Genomic DNA, 16,356 nt, shown 5'->3' with positions numbered 1-16,356 from the left:
TGTAGTATAATCAATGGATTTATGGTAGATTGGTAGGCGTTTCCCCATACCTCAGAGCAGTAGTTCAGGTAGGGTAGGATCATTGCACAGTAAAGCACTACAGCGTGTGCAATAAGCTGGGGTTGTGTAGGTGTTTTCACTGTTTTGCCTTATTTATGACTGAGATGCTCTTTTCCATCTTGTTCCTCTGGTTCCTCTAGAATCACTCCCAATAATTTGTTTTCATATACTCTTTCTATTTTATTATTATCTATAATCAACTGGATATCTGTTTGTATCTGGCGGTTTCATTCAGATTAGAAATATAAAGTACTCACCACATGTGCCACGGGTGTTAGAAATTTGCTGGTACAGCGATTAGGATTGCTGCATCCCGTGTTGTTTAATAAAAAGCATTTTCATCCAAGCAGTTGTTTTGCCATTGGCTTTCAACTACGCGCCCCTATCGGTCGGGAGGAGTGTGGCACTCGGTGTGTTCGATATAGGCACGCTGACTGCACTGCCAATACAGACTAATAGGCGAGTGCGCTCCCGGTGTGCAAATGTGAATTTCCCAAACAAACCCCGTTTGAGAAAAGTAGCCAGGGCACTCGGATAAAAATGCTTTTTATTAAACAACGTGGGATGCAGAAATGCTAATCGCTGTAATTTCTAACACCCGTGGCACATGTGGAATGAAATTGGAATGTTTATACTGTATACACGTTTGGACTGTAAATGTAGCAATTGCGTAAAACAATGACTGATGATGATAATCTTGACTGTCATGTTTCAGGGCTAGCTCTAGTCATGCTTATTACTTTATTTTTATATCTTTTATATTTAATATCCGTATCTATAGTTCTATGTTTTAAGTATTTATATAACGTGTTCTTTTTATTGCATGCATTTTCTAATTTATGCGTGATCCATGTTTTCTTTGTCTCAGTTTACAGTGTGAAAGCCACACTGATATAATGACAGTAGACTTTTTTTAAAAGACTCCTGTAGTGTGAAATATATAATGATCTGATGACTCGCCGACAACTTTAAAACTCCTACAGTCTGTAGATGCACCATTATTTATTTCAGTGACTCGTCCATGTCTTTCTTCAAGCAAGAACCCACCCAGTTTTGGGTGTCCAACTTTAGGGGAAGTGAAATGAAACACAAGCTCTTCATCTAAAGATGTGTTTCCATTTATTACATAGTAGAAAAAGTCCTTTTGCACACCTACTGAAATGCACAGGTGCGTAGGAGTCTTCACTTGCAGCAAAAATAGTTGAATGCAGATAACGTTTTCCATTTATTACATAAAATGCACAGTAGAAAGCACATTAAAAGCATTTGAATTGCTATTGCCTGTAAAATGTTTAGCAGTATAGAAATATCATTAACGGGACGCTGTCACAGCTTTCAACATTATCTTTGCATTTTGTTGGCTTATACTCTCTACCCTAAAGTTCTATTGGTAGACTTGAAACTGATTAGTCTCTGTGAGCCTCTGGAAGTTTAACCCAGTGATGTCACAGTTTATCCCAGTGATGTCACAGGGGCACAAACAAGTTTAACCCAGTGATGTCACAGGGGCACAAACAAGTTTAACCCAGTGATGTCACAGGGGCACAAACAAGTTTAACCCAGTGATCATGTCATGTCACATGGGCACAAACAGCGGATGAAATCCTTTGACACATTGAGTAACACCGCAGGATGGTGGGAACTTGTAGATGGTCTATTTTGAAAATACTTGAAATAATAGTTAAGTGGTTATATAAGCAGACAATTTATAATCTAGAAAGGTAATGTAACGGTTTGGGTGCCCTGTATTTGCAGCACATAAATGTAACGTAAATTATAAGAGTTAAACTTTCCAGGACTTAACAATAACAGATACCTATAATGCTTGTGCCAGTAAAGAGGTCTGTAGTAGACTCCAAAATAAAAGATGCAAGACTGGCTCAGATGCAATTTATCATGTTTATTTTGAGAACGCTGATGCGTTTCGTAGTAGCCTTCTACAGAGCAGACTAAAACGTCTTAAAAACCTTTTCGTCTGCTCTGAAGAAGGCTACTGCCGAAACACGTCAGTGTTCTCAAATAAACATGAGAAAATGCATCTTTTATTTTGGAGTGCCGCTTTTTCCATTTAGTTGGTTTATGAATTAAGTTATTTTCAAAGCGCACCTGTTTTTTCTTTTCGAGGTCTGAAGTAGCCTTCATAGCCATCAGAAGGACATTGACATGTGGGTGGTGGAAGAGTGATTTGTTGCCATCTCCCCTTCAGAAAACACTTCCTGTGGAAGTGGGTTTATAAGCAAAATACGGGTCCTTTTGATCACATTTGTTTACACTCTGAAGTTAAATGAACACAGACTAGAGAAAACACTTCCTGTGGAAGTGCGTTTAAAAGCAAAATACAGGTCCTTTTGGTTGCATTTGTTTACACTGAAGTTAAATGAACACAGACTAGAGGACTTTATTATGTTCCAACGTGTAAACTGCAGCACCGGGTAGGGCGGTCACAAAGGTCAAGGTAGCACCTTCTTTGCAGCTCACCAGTGGTGGAAAAAGTACTCACATGATGTACTTGAGTAAAAGTATCAATTACGTGAAATACTTACAAGTAAAAGTCTGGAATTGAACATTTACTTGCGTAAAACTACAACCGTATTCGTATCAAAATGTACTTAAAGTATCATGCAGAATGTCTAATTTCAAGTTTTCAAAATGTAAAAATATTTTGAAAATAGATATGTACTTGGTTACTTTCCATCACTGTGTGTGTATGCGTGCGCATGTTTCCAGTTGTCTTCCTCAGCTGCGGTATGTGTGCTCAACGGCTTCCCTCAGGGGCTGTGGCCCGTCGAGGCTGATCATGAGCGTGGGCTCCCTGCTCATTGGCTCTGCTGCATGCAGCGTGTCATGCCGTGTGGGCTGCAGGGTCGTCGCAGGCCACTCGCCCTCCTCTTGGTGTGGGGACGGGGTGACGCAGTACTCCTCCCTCTCCTGCTGCCGCAGGTGTCTGAGGATGGTCTTGGACAGGAAATGAGGGTCTTCCTCGCGCTCGTCTACATGGGAAGAGGAAGTGATGTATGTATTGTAGACACGTTCCTTTCATCATATACAGTCTGGAGCAACGGAAGCTCATCATGAGTAAGCAATAAAGCGGAAGTGGAGCCACCCCTCCACTTCAGTTTCGTCTTTACAGTCGCGCAAATTTATCCCAACTAGAACGATGCAAGTAAAATGCATGCACCACCCAGATATTATGTCTGTCTCCATTTTATGCACATATATGGAGTTCTTTGTAAGGCATGCCCAAATAGGGAGTATATGCAGCCAGCTTGTGGAGTTCTGTGTCAGGCATTCCCAAATATTGAGTGTTGTGAGGTCAGAACAGGCCAGCTCCATATATGGATGCTGGGCAGGGGCCCGGTCCAGAGCCCGGGCAGAGGCTTTTTTGGGGAGGTTCTGGACCGACTCGACACCGGGCACTGCACCCCATGCTGTGGTGTGGAACACGCGTGTCGAATTTGAAGTCTCGGTTCTCGAGTTACATGGATTACACACAGACACACATACAGACAGATACTTGGTGCATTTATAGATACTAGACCTGTACATGCCCGTTGGCCACCGGTCTACTTGAGAGCAATGCAACTTGGGAACGTAATAATACCCGTTGTCAACTTCTCATAGCACCCGTTTTAACTATCTGTCTGTGTCCCACATGGAGATCTCTCTATCTGCCAGTCTGCCTGTGTGAAGAAGAGTGCAAACTGAGTGTGAAAAGTGGAGTGGTTAAGTAATCAATTTGCAGGTGTGGGGTTACCATGGCAATCAATTGGCTGAGGCAGAGGCTGGAAATTGCACAGGTGAGGGGATTTAGGCTGATTAGGCCCACTGGCAAAGCCTGACCAGAGCCTTTTGTGGTGGTTCTGGAGAACCGTGGGTCCGACCGACCCGATACCGGGCACTGCACTCCCTGTGGGGGTGTGGAACGTGTGTGTCGATTTGTCGAATGTGAAGTTGGTGGGGAAAACGGTTCTCAAGTTACGTGCATTACAACAGTGCATGCACGCAGATAGAGACGTCGCGCATTTATAGTAGGATATATAAATAGAAATCATCTAAGCATATATATATCAATTGCTGCTTAGCAGAAATGGAAATAAAAGCTCTAAAGATATTTTTAAATATATCTTTGTGAACGGAAATGACAAACGGATTGCTGGGATTTCAGGAGGTGTAGTTCCAGACTCCAGATATAGCATTTGGAGATTGTGGAATAGTTGTCTGGCTACGCGAAAAGGGTCACTGCAGGGAGACTTCATCGTTTGGGTCTCGAGCTAAACATTTTGGGAACCACTGGTCTGTATATGGTCTCACCATTGAGCAGGATGAGGTGGTAGTGGTTTCGGCATTCCAGCGAGCGCTCTAGAATGTCCCGCAGAGTCCTGTAGAAGAGCAGGACCTGTTGCCTGCGCTCGGACTCCCCAAAACCAGCAGTGCTCTCCTGGGACATGCTGTAGAGAGTCAGCAGGGGTGTGGCATATTCCACCACACACTCATGGGCCTGCAAACGTGCACACACAATTGTAATATAATCCACTATAATCCACATGGCAAATACATGTAATTGCACGCACACAAACATGCACACGTCGTACACACTTACACACTAACACAATGTCTTGACTCTTGAATGTTTTCACATATAAACCAATTCTAAATTGAGGTTTCAAAGTACTCCCTTAGACATAATGTGCCAGAACTGTGTGAGCCTATAGCCAGGAGGTGGTGCCAGTGATGTGTTACAATAATGATGAAAATCATGGTGAGAGGTTACATAGTACAGTGGTAGACTGTTCGTCTTTCAACACTCAACCAAACGGCTACAGTTTTCTTATCATTAAGTCCAGTGAAGGGGTACAGTAGGTTAGGTTATAAATCCTAGCACAGTTTATATTAAAATTTTCTTCTTTACAACATACAAAGCTAGTAGTGGCAGTCAAAGTCTATAACAACTTTATCACTTTGTGTTGTGCAGCGAAAATAACAATCTATAACATCTGCTATTTTAGCTATTTGTTAATGTTTGCCTATACTATACCTATACTGTGACATTCCCAAAATAGGGACGCCAAGGTGAAAGTATACTAACAGTCCGACAGGCATTAGTTCGACAACGCTGACATGCGCTGCCGGTTACGGCCAAGGTGCCAGCTCGGTTCTGGCAAGCCGCCCTGCGTCCGAAACAGTGGAGAAATGACAGAGTTACTGTGTGGGGAAATTAGCAGACACCTCTCCCTCTCCCTAATATAATAATCACCCGCACAGAAATTAACTCATAATATGTCTATGGTGGATTTTTATGAAAAAGGAACACCCGCACACTGTCTTCAAATGCAGTGAACCAACTTTAATAGGTTAACGGCAACGTTTCCCCATTAAAGTTGGTTATGCATTTGAAGACAGTGTGCGGTTTGTTCCTTTTTCATTGTCGGGCACCGTACCCTCTCCTACGCACCTGTCGCCTGTAGGTGTGCAAAAGCCTTGCTTTTTATGGATTTTTATCCCTATTTGGATCAATGGGCTGTCAATGGAGGGTATTGCAACTCTAGATTCCAAATTGCAGCTATAGTGCATTAATTTATTGTAAGATTTCATCACTTGCCAGACACTTAATGGCCTCCTACCTACCGTATTGTTCTCATCCACTATGCTGTAGACACTGTGCTTGTACACTCGCCCCCGGACCCCTGCCCTGTCCATCTCCACGTTGGGGAGGCTGTCGTAGAAGTGGATGTTGTCATCCTCGTCCTCCAGCTTGTGAGCAATGTTGGCGTTGAGGGGAACGAGGAGGAGGAGCCTCCTGGAGCCGCGGCCCCGGAAGGGCCCCGACTGGTGGGAGGCGCGGAACGTGGCGATCGCCTCCTCCAATCCTGGATGGAGAGACGTTCCGAATGTGGAGCGTAGAGTAGATAGGTTAATATGCGGCATTATGTTGATGTGTTACTGACGTATGTGTTACTGACGTACGTGGTAGAACCAGGCGGAGGTATCCCAGGTAGAAGGACCAGGCCAGGCCGTGGGCCACGTTCATCTTCCTCCCCTCACACGTCTCTGACACCTCCACCTCTGACGGGCCCTGCAGTGCACACACACACAGTGGTGTAAAGCACTGCTATATCAAGGCCCATTATGTATTCAGCATTTGAGCCACGGACCACCATTTGATGAGATTTAGCGTCTCAGACCCAAAACGTAGAATAGAGGGTATGCGCATGCTTAAAGTGAATGGCACATCAAGTGGCAAATCGAGTGGCAAAGCAACATGCAAAGTGAGTTTAACATTGTTTAATGTTGTTGCAATCAGATAGGACTTTTCTGTTTGGATGTACAGTATGGGCTGTCAAGGCCAGAATGTAGTTTTTTACCACTCAGTAGGCATTCCTACATAACTTCCGGGTGATGATGATGTCACGTGCATTCCCTCTATACTTTGTTATCGGTTTTTTTGTCCACAATTCCATGCTGTATTGATGTTGGTACCATTAGGAGTGACAACAGGCAAATGTTGAACAAAATAACAATTCTTCTACATTCTCTGTTTGTGTAGACGTTAAGTGTTAAAAGATCTAATAAAGGCATGGTTATACCAACTCTCCATCATTTAGCCCGAGACCACCTGGAATTCCAGCATGCTGAAAATAGCAGATCTACAAGCTCACAAGGTGTCACAGCTCGACACGTTATGAACTGTTAGATCAGCTATTCTCAGAGCGCAACCAATCTGTCTTTTAGTTCTCCTGGATCTCTTGTCCACTAGTCCCTCCCTAATAGTCTAGTTTGTATTTGTTGACGAAATTCTCAATATATTTTAGTGTTAGTTTTAATTTTGTTTTTATGTAGTTTTCCTCTGTGAAAAAAGGTAGTCGACGAACATTTTCCATCGTAATTAACAAAATCAACACCATTTCATGGTTACGGCACATCCTTCTACCCTAATTGAAAAGGGGGGACCCGTTTATCTGTGTCTTCTTCCACCAAACCACGTCTCTGCTCATATAGCAATGCATGCCATAGGAAATAGGAACACGCTACGTTGCATCCAAGCTACTGTCCTATTCCAGTAGCAGTTGCACTGTCCAACTTTCATATGTACACTTCCTACTTTTATGAAAATACATTCTTGCTGCCCTGCTTGCTGTAATGTCATATGTTTCACCACTAGAGGCACCTTACCCTTTATTGTTAAAATCTTAATGTTTTAAGTGTTTTATTCATTATTTATCTATATCTATCTATTTATTGTATTAGAAAAGGCCGGTCAAGCTTCTAGTTAGCCAACTGCAACACATTGCTGTGGGCCTCACTCACCAGGACGCCCAGGCTTTTGAACAGGGGGTAGAAAGAGGCGGCCAGCAGTAGCAGGCTGTAGCAGTGGCTGCTGTCTGACAGAGGTCCTCCTCCAGCCTGGCAGAGGAGGAGCAACGCCAGCACGGCAGCCAGCAGGGTCTTACCACCAACACCACAGGCTGCTAGCATGTGGCCCAGTCCGGCCCGTCCTCGGTATCTGTGCGAGAGAGAGAGAGAGAGATGTATGGGTAGAGCTGTCACGATTACACATTTAAGCTGACGATTTATTTTCACACAAATAATTAACAATTTAATTGAGAATGAGCCACTATGGGGGTGTGACCACGAGAAACACTCGTTGCCCTCTTGGGTTCTTAGGTAGCAAAGGGCGCCAGTGTGGAAGTAAGCAACCACAGGTTGCTGGATTTCCACATTGTGGTTCATCACTTACTTTTACTCTTGTGTGTTGTTCCCCATTTTCTATGTCCCATTTTCTATGTCCCATTTATATGCGTTGCGAATTCCCCATTTGATTTTGAACTGCAGTCACTGCCACTGTCAACTCCCCCCCCCCCTCACCCCCTTCCCCCGGCCTGTGGCTGTCCTCCGCCACCTATTGAGTCACCAGCCTTCTTTTCACCTGACAACATGGAGTTTGGCAGGAGAGTGTATGATGAGCAGAGGTTCATCAGGCCATCTCCCCCAGTTCCCCTCCATACCAACCACTATTGTCACCATGCAGCATGGCAAGAAGGACACAATCCTCTGCCACCCTCTCGCTGCAAAACACTGGCAATGGGCTCTATACGCACAGAATAATTCTTGTTACTTCCTTCACAGGATGTATAGTTACTGATGATACTAATAATTAAGGCTTATCTGTTCCATTTTGTGTGCAGTGGTTCTCAAACCCTTACGGGTCCATTTGTTCCATTTGGGTTTTGGAACCCGCTCAAGGACACTTTGAGAGCCACTGTTGCAGCAGAGTGTTTTCAGTGAGCCAACATGCACAATAACAGTAGCAGCAACCTGACTCTGTACGACCAGAATGGTATCACTGGTACTAACACCTGTGAAGGAAGTAGGGAAGGGAAGGGAAGAAGTTCTTTCCGAAATGGTGTGTGCATATAGCCCATGTTGTGTTCATTGGTGTGCTCGCTGGTGATGATGATGTCCTCACCTGGTGTTGATGTGGTGTGACATTTCCTCCACCAGCAGACAGAGTCCATGCGCCAGCGGTCCCAGGGTCAGGGCGAGCGTCACCATGGCAAAGCCACACAACAACCTTACAGGGGAATGGAGTGCGAAGGCTGCAGCCACCATGACGGCCAGCGTTAGTGAGAGCACCTTGGGCAAACGTCCACGGGGCCGAGGGACAAGAGCCTCCTGCTCAGCAAGGCACTGCATCTGTCGGGGTTGTTATTGTGGACACATGGCTGTCAGTCATCGTGTACACTACACCACTGGTTCCCAAAGAGTGGGTCGGGACCCATTTGTGGGTCGCGGACACATTATAATGGGTCCCTTGATTTTGTTTTTTTATTATGAATTTATTTTAAAACATAAAAAAAATTAAATTAAAAACAAAAGTCAGTGATTTGTCCAGTGATTTCATAAAGAAATAAAAAAAAAATCCATAAATTCGAAAACAAATAGTTTTCTAATTTAGCGCAGCATTGTGAGCTCGTAGATCAGCTATTTTCACTAGTTTGGGTACCGGGCAAACATCTAATCTCTCTTTTGGGTCACGGGCCAAAAAGTTTGGAAACGTTGTAACATACTCGTAGAAAAATCACACCCGTGTGAACTGAGTGGTGCAACTCCCCAACCCCCCCCCCCTCTCTCTCTCTCATTAGCAGGCAACAGTACAGCACTATCTCTCTCTCTGTTTCTGGCACAACAGCGCCCCTACTGGTACTAATAGTCATACTGGTGCTCATTAACGTCACATAGGCGGACACATAGGTGAACACGGACATTGCTGTTCCTTGGAGTGGTTGCACCACTCAAACAGGAATAACCAGGTGTTTTTATGTTATAAAAAATCACATCCTGCTACTCCCCCCCCCCCCCCCTCAGGAACAGCTTTGTGTTCACCTATGTGTTCATGTGTACACCTATGTAACTATGAGCATCATATAATGAGTACCAGTAAGGGGCGCCGTTTGCCAGAAACAGAGAGAGAGAGAAAGACAGTGCTACCTGCAGCTAATGAGAGAGAGAGAGCGAGAGAGAGAGGAGGGGGGGGAGTTGCATCACTCGGTTCACACGGGTGTGATTTTCTATAATACTAGTATTGTTGTTGTTATTGCTAGTTTTATTCCCATTGTTATTACTGTGAATTATTAGTACTATTATTTTAATTAGAGGAATGTTGTAGAGGAAGCTCCAACAACAAGAATATCAAGTCGGCTTACAATGTTGTTTGTGTTGCCGGATATATACTACAGTGCATGCCGTAAATAGCATATCTACAAGCTCTACACGATTTACAGAGCAAGACACTTCAAAGTCTAAAACTGGTTTACGTGTTGAGATACACCCTTCATCATTGATATTACTGTACCTACAGTATGACTTATTTAGGATGACTTCACAGTTCACACACACACACACACACACACACACACAGTCACACAGTCTCACACACACACAGTCACACACACAGGCATGCACGCACTCACGCATGCACACACACATTCCTTAGAAAATGAAACAAGAAGTAGAAGAATCGACCGATATTACCCCCAATTCTGTTGAATTTCTTGCCAACTAAAGGAAAAAAACAGGAACATGAATGTTGTAATGGCTTGCATGCACATATTGCTTCAATGTTGAACATCAGTTATATAAATTACAGCGATCTAGCGTGTACGTACGCACAATAAAGCTACATTATATGTTATAATCAAGTGTAGAGGGTTGCTTCAAGAGGCTGGCCCTCAATCTATGCTTAAAGTCACAGAGTGAAGATGCGGAGCTATTAAGTATGTGTGTATTCCAGAGTAAAGAACATCTGACTTTAATGGAGAACTGGCTAAGAGTGGTACGGCTGAAGGGAGGATGAATATTGTCAGATTGTCTAGTATTATAATCAGTAACTTAAGAGTTTGGGGCCGATTCATACTCCTATTGTACAGCTGTTTCGGTGCTGTAGTGCCGAAATGATTTCGGCTCGTCCGAAATTTTCAGTAGCACCGAAGAGACGACTTTAGGACGGTACCCGCCCCCCCTAACCTCAAATGACATTGTAGGCTCTACAGAGCCGAACCGACTTTTATTCGGCTCTAAAATAGGAGTATGAATCGGCCCTTGGTCTTGCATCATAAATGAGCGGGCTATCAGTCTGTTGTAAACTTAAGGCTATAAAGAAAGATATGCAGACTCACCACGTGTTCCAGGCTGAAGGGAGTGAATGAGATGAACAATGAATGCTTGTGTATCTTCCAACCTACCCTCTCTCTCTCACTCCCTCTTTTTTATCACGGCCATTACTTTCACTTTCAATTTGAGTGCTACAGTAATACAATCCAGATGTTCCACTGTCATTCATTAAAACAGTATGACGTATAAAGACGAGGAAGTATTTTTAAAGGTTAGGCCTATCCACCCCGCTCTTTGAGATCCTCTGAGGAGGCCCTCCTACAAGTCCGGGTGACACGCTTAAGGCCTACATTCATAGTCTGGATCTTCGGTGTTGAGGTGACCACCGCTCCGGTGGTGAGCTGACCCCACCACCGAAAATCCAGACTATGTATGAGCCTTCAGTCACCAAGGGTGACCGGGCTTTTGCCGCACGAGCACCCAAGTTGTGGAACACCCCCCTGACAATTAGAAAAGCAAACTCTTTGTCATCTTTTAAAACACTTTTAAAAACCCATCTATTCAGGAAAGCCTTCCCATAATTGTAATGTTTGTTTATATCTGTTTAAGTCACTTGACACCTGCAATATTTTTTAATCTTTCTTAGTTTAATAACTGTTTATGACCTAATCTCTTGTTTAGCACTTTACTCCCTTAGGCCTCTCTTAAATCCGTTTTATCTTGTATTATTACGCTGCTATGTGATGTTATTAACTGTTGTTCAGCACTTTGTAACGCATGCTTAAATAAATTAAGTTATTATACAAAAAAGCTAACAGCAGCTTGAACAGTTGACATTTAATGCTAAATAAATTATTCTTACAATTGCTACAAAACCTGTGGCAAACCAGTCACTATGGACATAAGCAAGTTGAAGGATACTTACATGCATACAGTACATGCACGCACGCACATTAAACTCTTATTTCTTTAGTTGGTTCAAAGGACCATATACCAGCGTGAATACACATTAGACCATTTCCCCACTAAAGTACAAAGTTGAGAAACGTGTAGTTGCGTAATATTTGTCCAGAAGTGTCTATACTTTGACTCTTGTGCTGGTGTTGAGTAGCCTACCTTGTCCACCACTGGCCGTTTGTGACCCTCAATAGTCTCTAAACTGCTCTACTACAACAGAGCTGTTTCTGTGCTGTGGGCGGATTGGAACACAGCCTGGAATTTCTCTGAGAGATTGGAGATCGATCGGCTTCATGCAGGTCTGGGTGTGTGTTCTTTTTTATTAGGTGTGTATGGCAGTTTGTGTGTCGCTCATGGAACGTGGCTCGTAGGGAGTGGTGCTCAAGAGGGGCAGGCGGGGGCACGTCTTTACGCAACCGTAGCGTTTCCTTGAAACACGCTTGCCTGCATCACATCAGTCTATACCAGTGGTATACCCTTTTCATATCAATACCGCATTTGAGCCACGGACCACCATTTGATGACATTTAGCCTCTCAGACCCATTTGAGCCACGGACCACCATTTGATGACATTTAGCCTCTCAGACCAAAAACGTTTGTCCGCAATTCCATGCTGTATGTGTATTGATGTTGGTACCGCATTAGGAGACAACAAACAAATGTTGAACAAATTAACAATTCTTCTACATTCTCTATTTATTTAGACTTTTTGTAAATTAAATAATGCAGATGTTTGGCAATAATTTAACTCTTGCGAGCGTACAATGAAACAAAATGGACTCGTAACGGTCCATTTCGTTTAATTTTATGCTCTCCTGGAATCCCTTCGGACCACTGGTTGAGAACCACTGGTCTGTATCTATGGCACTCTGTGCACGGCTGCACGCACACCTGACCCAATCACTCGCTCTTTCGTTTCTGCAACTCTCCTGATCCTCGGAAATAAATGAGCAAACATCCGTACCAAAGGTTCATGCAATATTTTATTCAAGAGTAAAAAAGTGGATCGTCCCATGGGGGCATGCTTACAGTGTTAGTGATTTGGGGAGTCAAAACAGAGAGAGAGAGAGAGAGAGAGAGAGAGAGAGAGAGAGAGAGAGAGAGAGGATGAGAGAGAGTAAAGAACCGTGGCACAAATTCTATGGCACAGGGTCTCATGGGGGTGTTCACCTCTCCCTAAGAAGCACAACGAGGTCAACCGAGGAGCAACAAAATATGAAGAGCAACCAGCAGAGAGAGAGAGAGAGAGAGAGAGAGAGAGAGCTTAAATATTAAGAATAATGTCCATAATAAATAGAATCATAATAATCATAGAATCATAAATAGCATCAAATAACATGAGGAATCATCAAGAATTATGATCAGAGAGAATACACTTTTTTATCCTTTAAATTGTGACGGTGACAATACCGGCTCTTCTTCTGTTTTTGAAATGTGTGTCCAGCTGTTTTCTTTTTGTTCTTTTACTTTTTACTTTTTTTGCTTTGAACAGCGCAATGTTTAACCATGCAGTCATGCTTTGGCTTCCTGACCCGAATGCCTGTGTCTCTGTATATAGTATGGTCATTCATCAATGCTAGGTTAATATCTGTTATTGTTATTAATATCATCAATAAAAACAACTCCTGTACGACAAAGAAGTAAGAGAGAGAGAGAATGGTGGACCGACAACTTTGAATAGAAGCGCTCTGTTCTGTACAGCATTAAAAAAAAAGAAACCGTCTTCAACACGAGTCATGAAAAGAAAAACATGGAAAGAAAACTAGGACGCAAAAATGAATACAAAATAAATAAATAGAATAAACATTATGTACAAAATAAATTATTCATTAATCCTCAGAAGAAGAAAAAAAGTCTTACCATAGTGAAACACAGAGCACAAATATAATCTTCACATTGTTATCAAAGAACTTAACTTTGCATGCAATGATGCGTTAAATATATAAATCCTTTACAAAGACTATTTTTTTTACTGCTGAATATTCTTGTTGTCTTGGCTGCTGCCTTTCGGTAATAGTCCGTTTCATCAGTAAAATATTGTGTATTTTGTATATTTTTCTGCGTTGAGGCTGGGCTCACCAGCCACCGTTTCTGCTGTTTATTAGCAGATTAGATTAGACAGCACATGAAACCGTATGCATCATAAAAACATAATGAATATAATATGACTTCACATCTCTATCCCCCCCCCCCCCACGCACACACACACACACACACACAATCCCTACCCGTTACACAAAGCAAGCTAACTCTGTCCGTAACGGTATCCCATATATCTGTGTGCATCACATGTGCAAAAAATAATAATCCTCTCTACAGTTTGTTATTTATATTCAACAAATAATTGAAATAATGCACACATATGTACCTCAAAATGAAATCTGAGCCCAATACCCCCCCCCCCCCCCCATGGTGACTGAGCTGCCACCAGAGTGTGTGGGGGCATAGTTGGGGTCTCGACCCATGGAGTGATCAGGAGGAGGAAGATGGGGTTCAGTGTAATTGCTACAGAGGCTAAAAAGGAAGAAAAAAAACATCTCCCGGAAGTAAAAAGAGAGCTTAGAGCGAGCAATGGCTCAGGTTTGACTGCATTTTAGTTAATCTCCAAAAACTTCTCCTGCGTGGCTTGACCTCAAATAAGCCAAATGCACAATGTCTCTTTTATTTTATTTCCCCCGCCATTGCATGACTAACACACCAAAGATATGACATATTTGCAGGTCATATCACGATTCACCTTTCAACCGTACAGACAGTCAGTCAGACAGACAGTTGACACTTTTTGAAAATATGCCCATACACACACACACACACACACACACACACACACACACATGCGCACGGATGGAGCAATGACCTTATAAAATCAAGTTGATAAATATGGTCATCAATCACACTTAAAAACCAGCAAGTGCTGGTACTGTATCATGTGCCGTACTTATCACCAGATCACAGCATGTAATTCCTGACCACTACTTCACACACCCACCAACACAGCACATTCCACCAACACAGCCAACGCATGCTGACACAGTCATCCCCATTGTGATCACCCCACTATATATGGTGAATAGTATAGCTCTTGGTTTTGCATCGGAGTACATTTTGTAGTTTAGCCGTCCTGTCGGGCGACATGGTTTTGTGGTTCTCTGTGTGTGAGAACGCTGAGTTTCAGTGAGAGAGTATACTCTGCCTTTGTTGGTTGTAGTCCGGGCGCGCCCACGCCTATGGGTAATTTCTCCACTCAATTCCCCATTCCCAAGGGTGTGTGTGTGTGTGTGTGTGTGTGTGTGTGTGTGTGTGTGTGTGTGTGTGTGTGTGTGTGTGTGTGTGTGTGTGTGTGTGTGTGTGTGTGTGTGTGTGTGTGTGTGTGTGTGTGTGTGTGTGTGTGTGTGTGTGTGTGTGTGTGTGTGCGTGTGCGTGTGCGTGTGCACACGTGTGTGTGTTTAGCTCGAGATGTAATTGGTGCCGTAACAGATTGCTAATCACCTGCATATAATTGTAGGCAGTAACCTAATAAGTACTGCTCATTTGCTTTCAGTATACTTTGGATTCCTCCAAAATCATTAGATTAAACTATACGTAATGCATTAAATACTGAAAGTAAATGAGATTACATTGCTTATTAGGTCGCTGCTCACAGTTGCATGCAGTTAACAACAAATCGGACTGTGTGTGTGTGTGTGTGTGTGTGTGTAATATCCCTATATGTACGTGTCTATAAATATGGTACCGTACGCGTCTTGTAGTGGATATAAGTAATCAGTCTTTTGTACACGGCATAATCCTGAGCATCAACAAATTGAACTCTGAGAGTGCGAAAACCACATAAACGAACACTCAGGATTTCCTCCTCCTCTGGTGTAATTCGAGACCGCCTGGGTGTGTGTGTGTGCGTGTGTGTGTGTGTGTGTGTATCACTGTATATTGCTGTTGGTGTCGGTGCCGTTGGGCTCTCCTCCGTGCACGTGCATGCGGCCCATGGACAGGCCCACGCTGTTGACGGGGTCGCGGCGGGGCGGCATGCGCTCGTTGATGCGGTCCAGCCCCTTGGCCTCCTCGAAGCTGCTGATGCGATGCTGCGGCGAGAATCCTCGAATGGCTGCGGCGAGGAGATATAGGCGGGCGCGCACGCGCACGCACGCACGCGCACACGCACACACACAGACACACACACAAAACGTAAATGCACACAGTTAATGTTATTTAAGTAATGGAGATGAGATTTTAGCTTCTCAGATAAAAAACGTAGAATATTGTGTTATCGTTGGATAAGATTTTGTCCACAATTCCATGCTGTGTGCTGTGTATTGATGTTGGTACCATATAGGAGAGACAACAGGCAAATATTATTTGGTTTCATGTTACGCTCTCAAGAGTTAAAGGTCTACAAGGATCCATTTGGTTACCAACTCCTTTGCATGCACACACATACACACACACACAATGCACACAGGTAATATTATTATTATTTAACTTGTTTTACATATCTCTGTGTGCAACTCTACGAAATGCTCTGAACGTGCGTTCAAGTTTTATGCAAATGATTAATCTTGAATTCACATCCAACTCGAGATCATTTCTACTATACAACAGATCTGATTGTATTGGTTGAAACAGCCTTTTAGCCGTGCTTAAATGAGCGTAGTGGAACACCTAATCAAAACATAGAAATCAGCTGCTCTGTTCTGCCAAAGCGCAGCCGACTGTGTTGCTAGGCTAGTGAGTTT

At 43.3% G+C, this 16,356-nt stretch overlaps 2 protein-coding genes across 3 annotated transcripts in view; both read right to left on the bottom strand.

Moving 5' to 3' along the window:
* Positions 1 to 1,180: 1,180 nt before the first annotated feature.
* Positions 1,181 to 10,821, bottom strand: sting1 (stimulator of interferon response cGAMP interactor 1). 2 transcript variants are annotated; one of them, XR_013964729.1, is made up of 8 exons: positions 10,734 to 10,821; positions 8,525 to 8,751; positions 7,366 to 7,561; positions 6,025 to 6,133; positions 5,686 to 5,927; positions 4,372 to 4,558; positions 1,539 to 3,050; positions 1,181 to 1,483 (listed from the first exon to the last, which is right to left on the bottom strand). XR_013964729.1 is itself a non-coding variant. In XM_080773805.1 (7 exons), the coding sequence occupies exons 2-7, from the start codon at positions 8,749 to 8,751 to the stop codon at positions 2,797 to 2,799; spliced, it is 1,215 nt and encodes a 404-aa protein (XP_080629931.1). In that variant the 5' UTR covers positions 10,734 to 10,821; the 3' UTR covers positions 1,181 to 2,796. The 2 variants fall into 2 exon arrangements, 1 of the variants encoding a protein (XP_080629931.1); XM_080773805.1 differs by having other exon boundaries at positions 1,181 to 3,050.
* A 4,256-nt stretch (positions 10,822 to 15,077) lies between these two features.
* Positions 15,078 to 16,356, bottom strand: part of LOC308322521 (protein phosphatase 3 catalytic subunit alpha-like) — a 50,119-nt gene continuing 48,840 nt past the window's right edge. The window contains exon 14 of the mRNA XM_080773818.1: positions 15,078 to 15,728. Coding sequence (XP_080629944.1) covers positions 15,544 to 15,728 — 185 coding nt within the window. The 3' untranslated portion in view covers positions 15,078 to 15,543. The remainder of the gene's footprint in view (positions 15,729 to 16,356) is intronic.

This window comes from Protomyctophum bolini, assembly GCF_963924005.1.
Source record: "Protomyctophum bolini genome assembly, chromosome: 10".
Classification (NCBI taxonomy): Eukaryota; Metazoa; Chordata; class Actinopteri; order Myctophiformes; family Myctophidae; genus Protomyctophum; species Protomyctophum bolini.
Note: the sequence above shows the minus strand (reverse complement) of the source record. Positions and strands in the feature narration are given on the sequence as shown.

Bases quoted from the DNA above. Each gene is read 5' to 3' on its own strand.
- sting1 (XM_080773805.1), bottom strand. From the start codon at position 8,751: ATGCAGTGCCTTGCTGAGCAGGAGGCTCTTGTCCCTCGGCCCCGTGGA. The intron at 6,134-7,365 runs GTGAGTGAGGCC...TGTGCACTGCAG, and splicing joins TCAAAAGCCTGGGCGTCCTG to GGCCCGTCAGAGGTGGAGGT. The intron at 5,928-6,024 runs GTACGTCAGTAA...CTCTCCATCCAG, and splicing joins CCTCCGCCTGGTTCTACCAC to GATTGGAGGAGGCGATCGCC.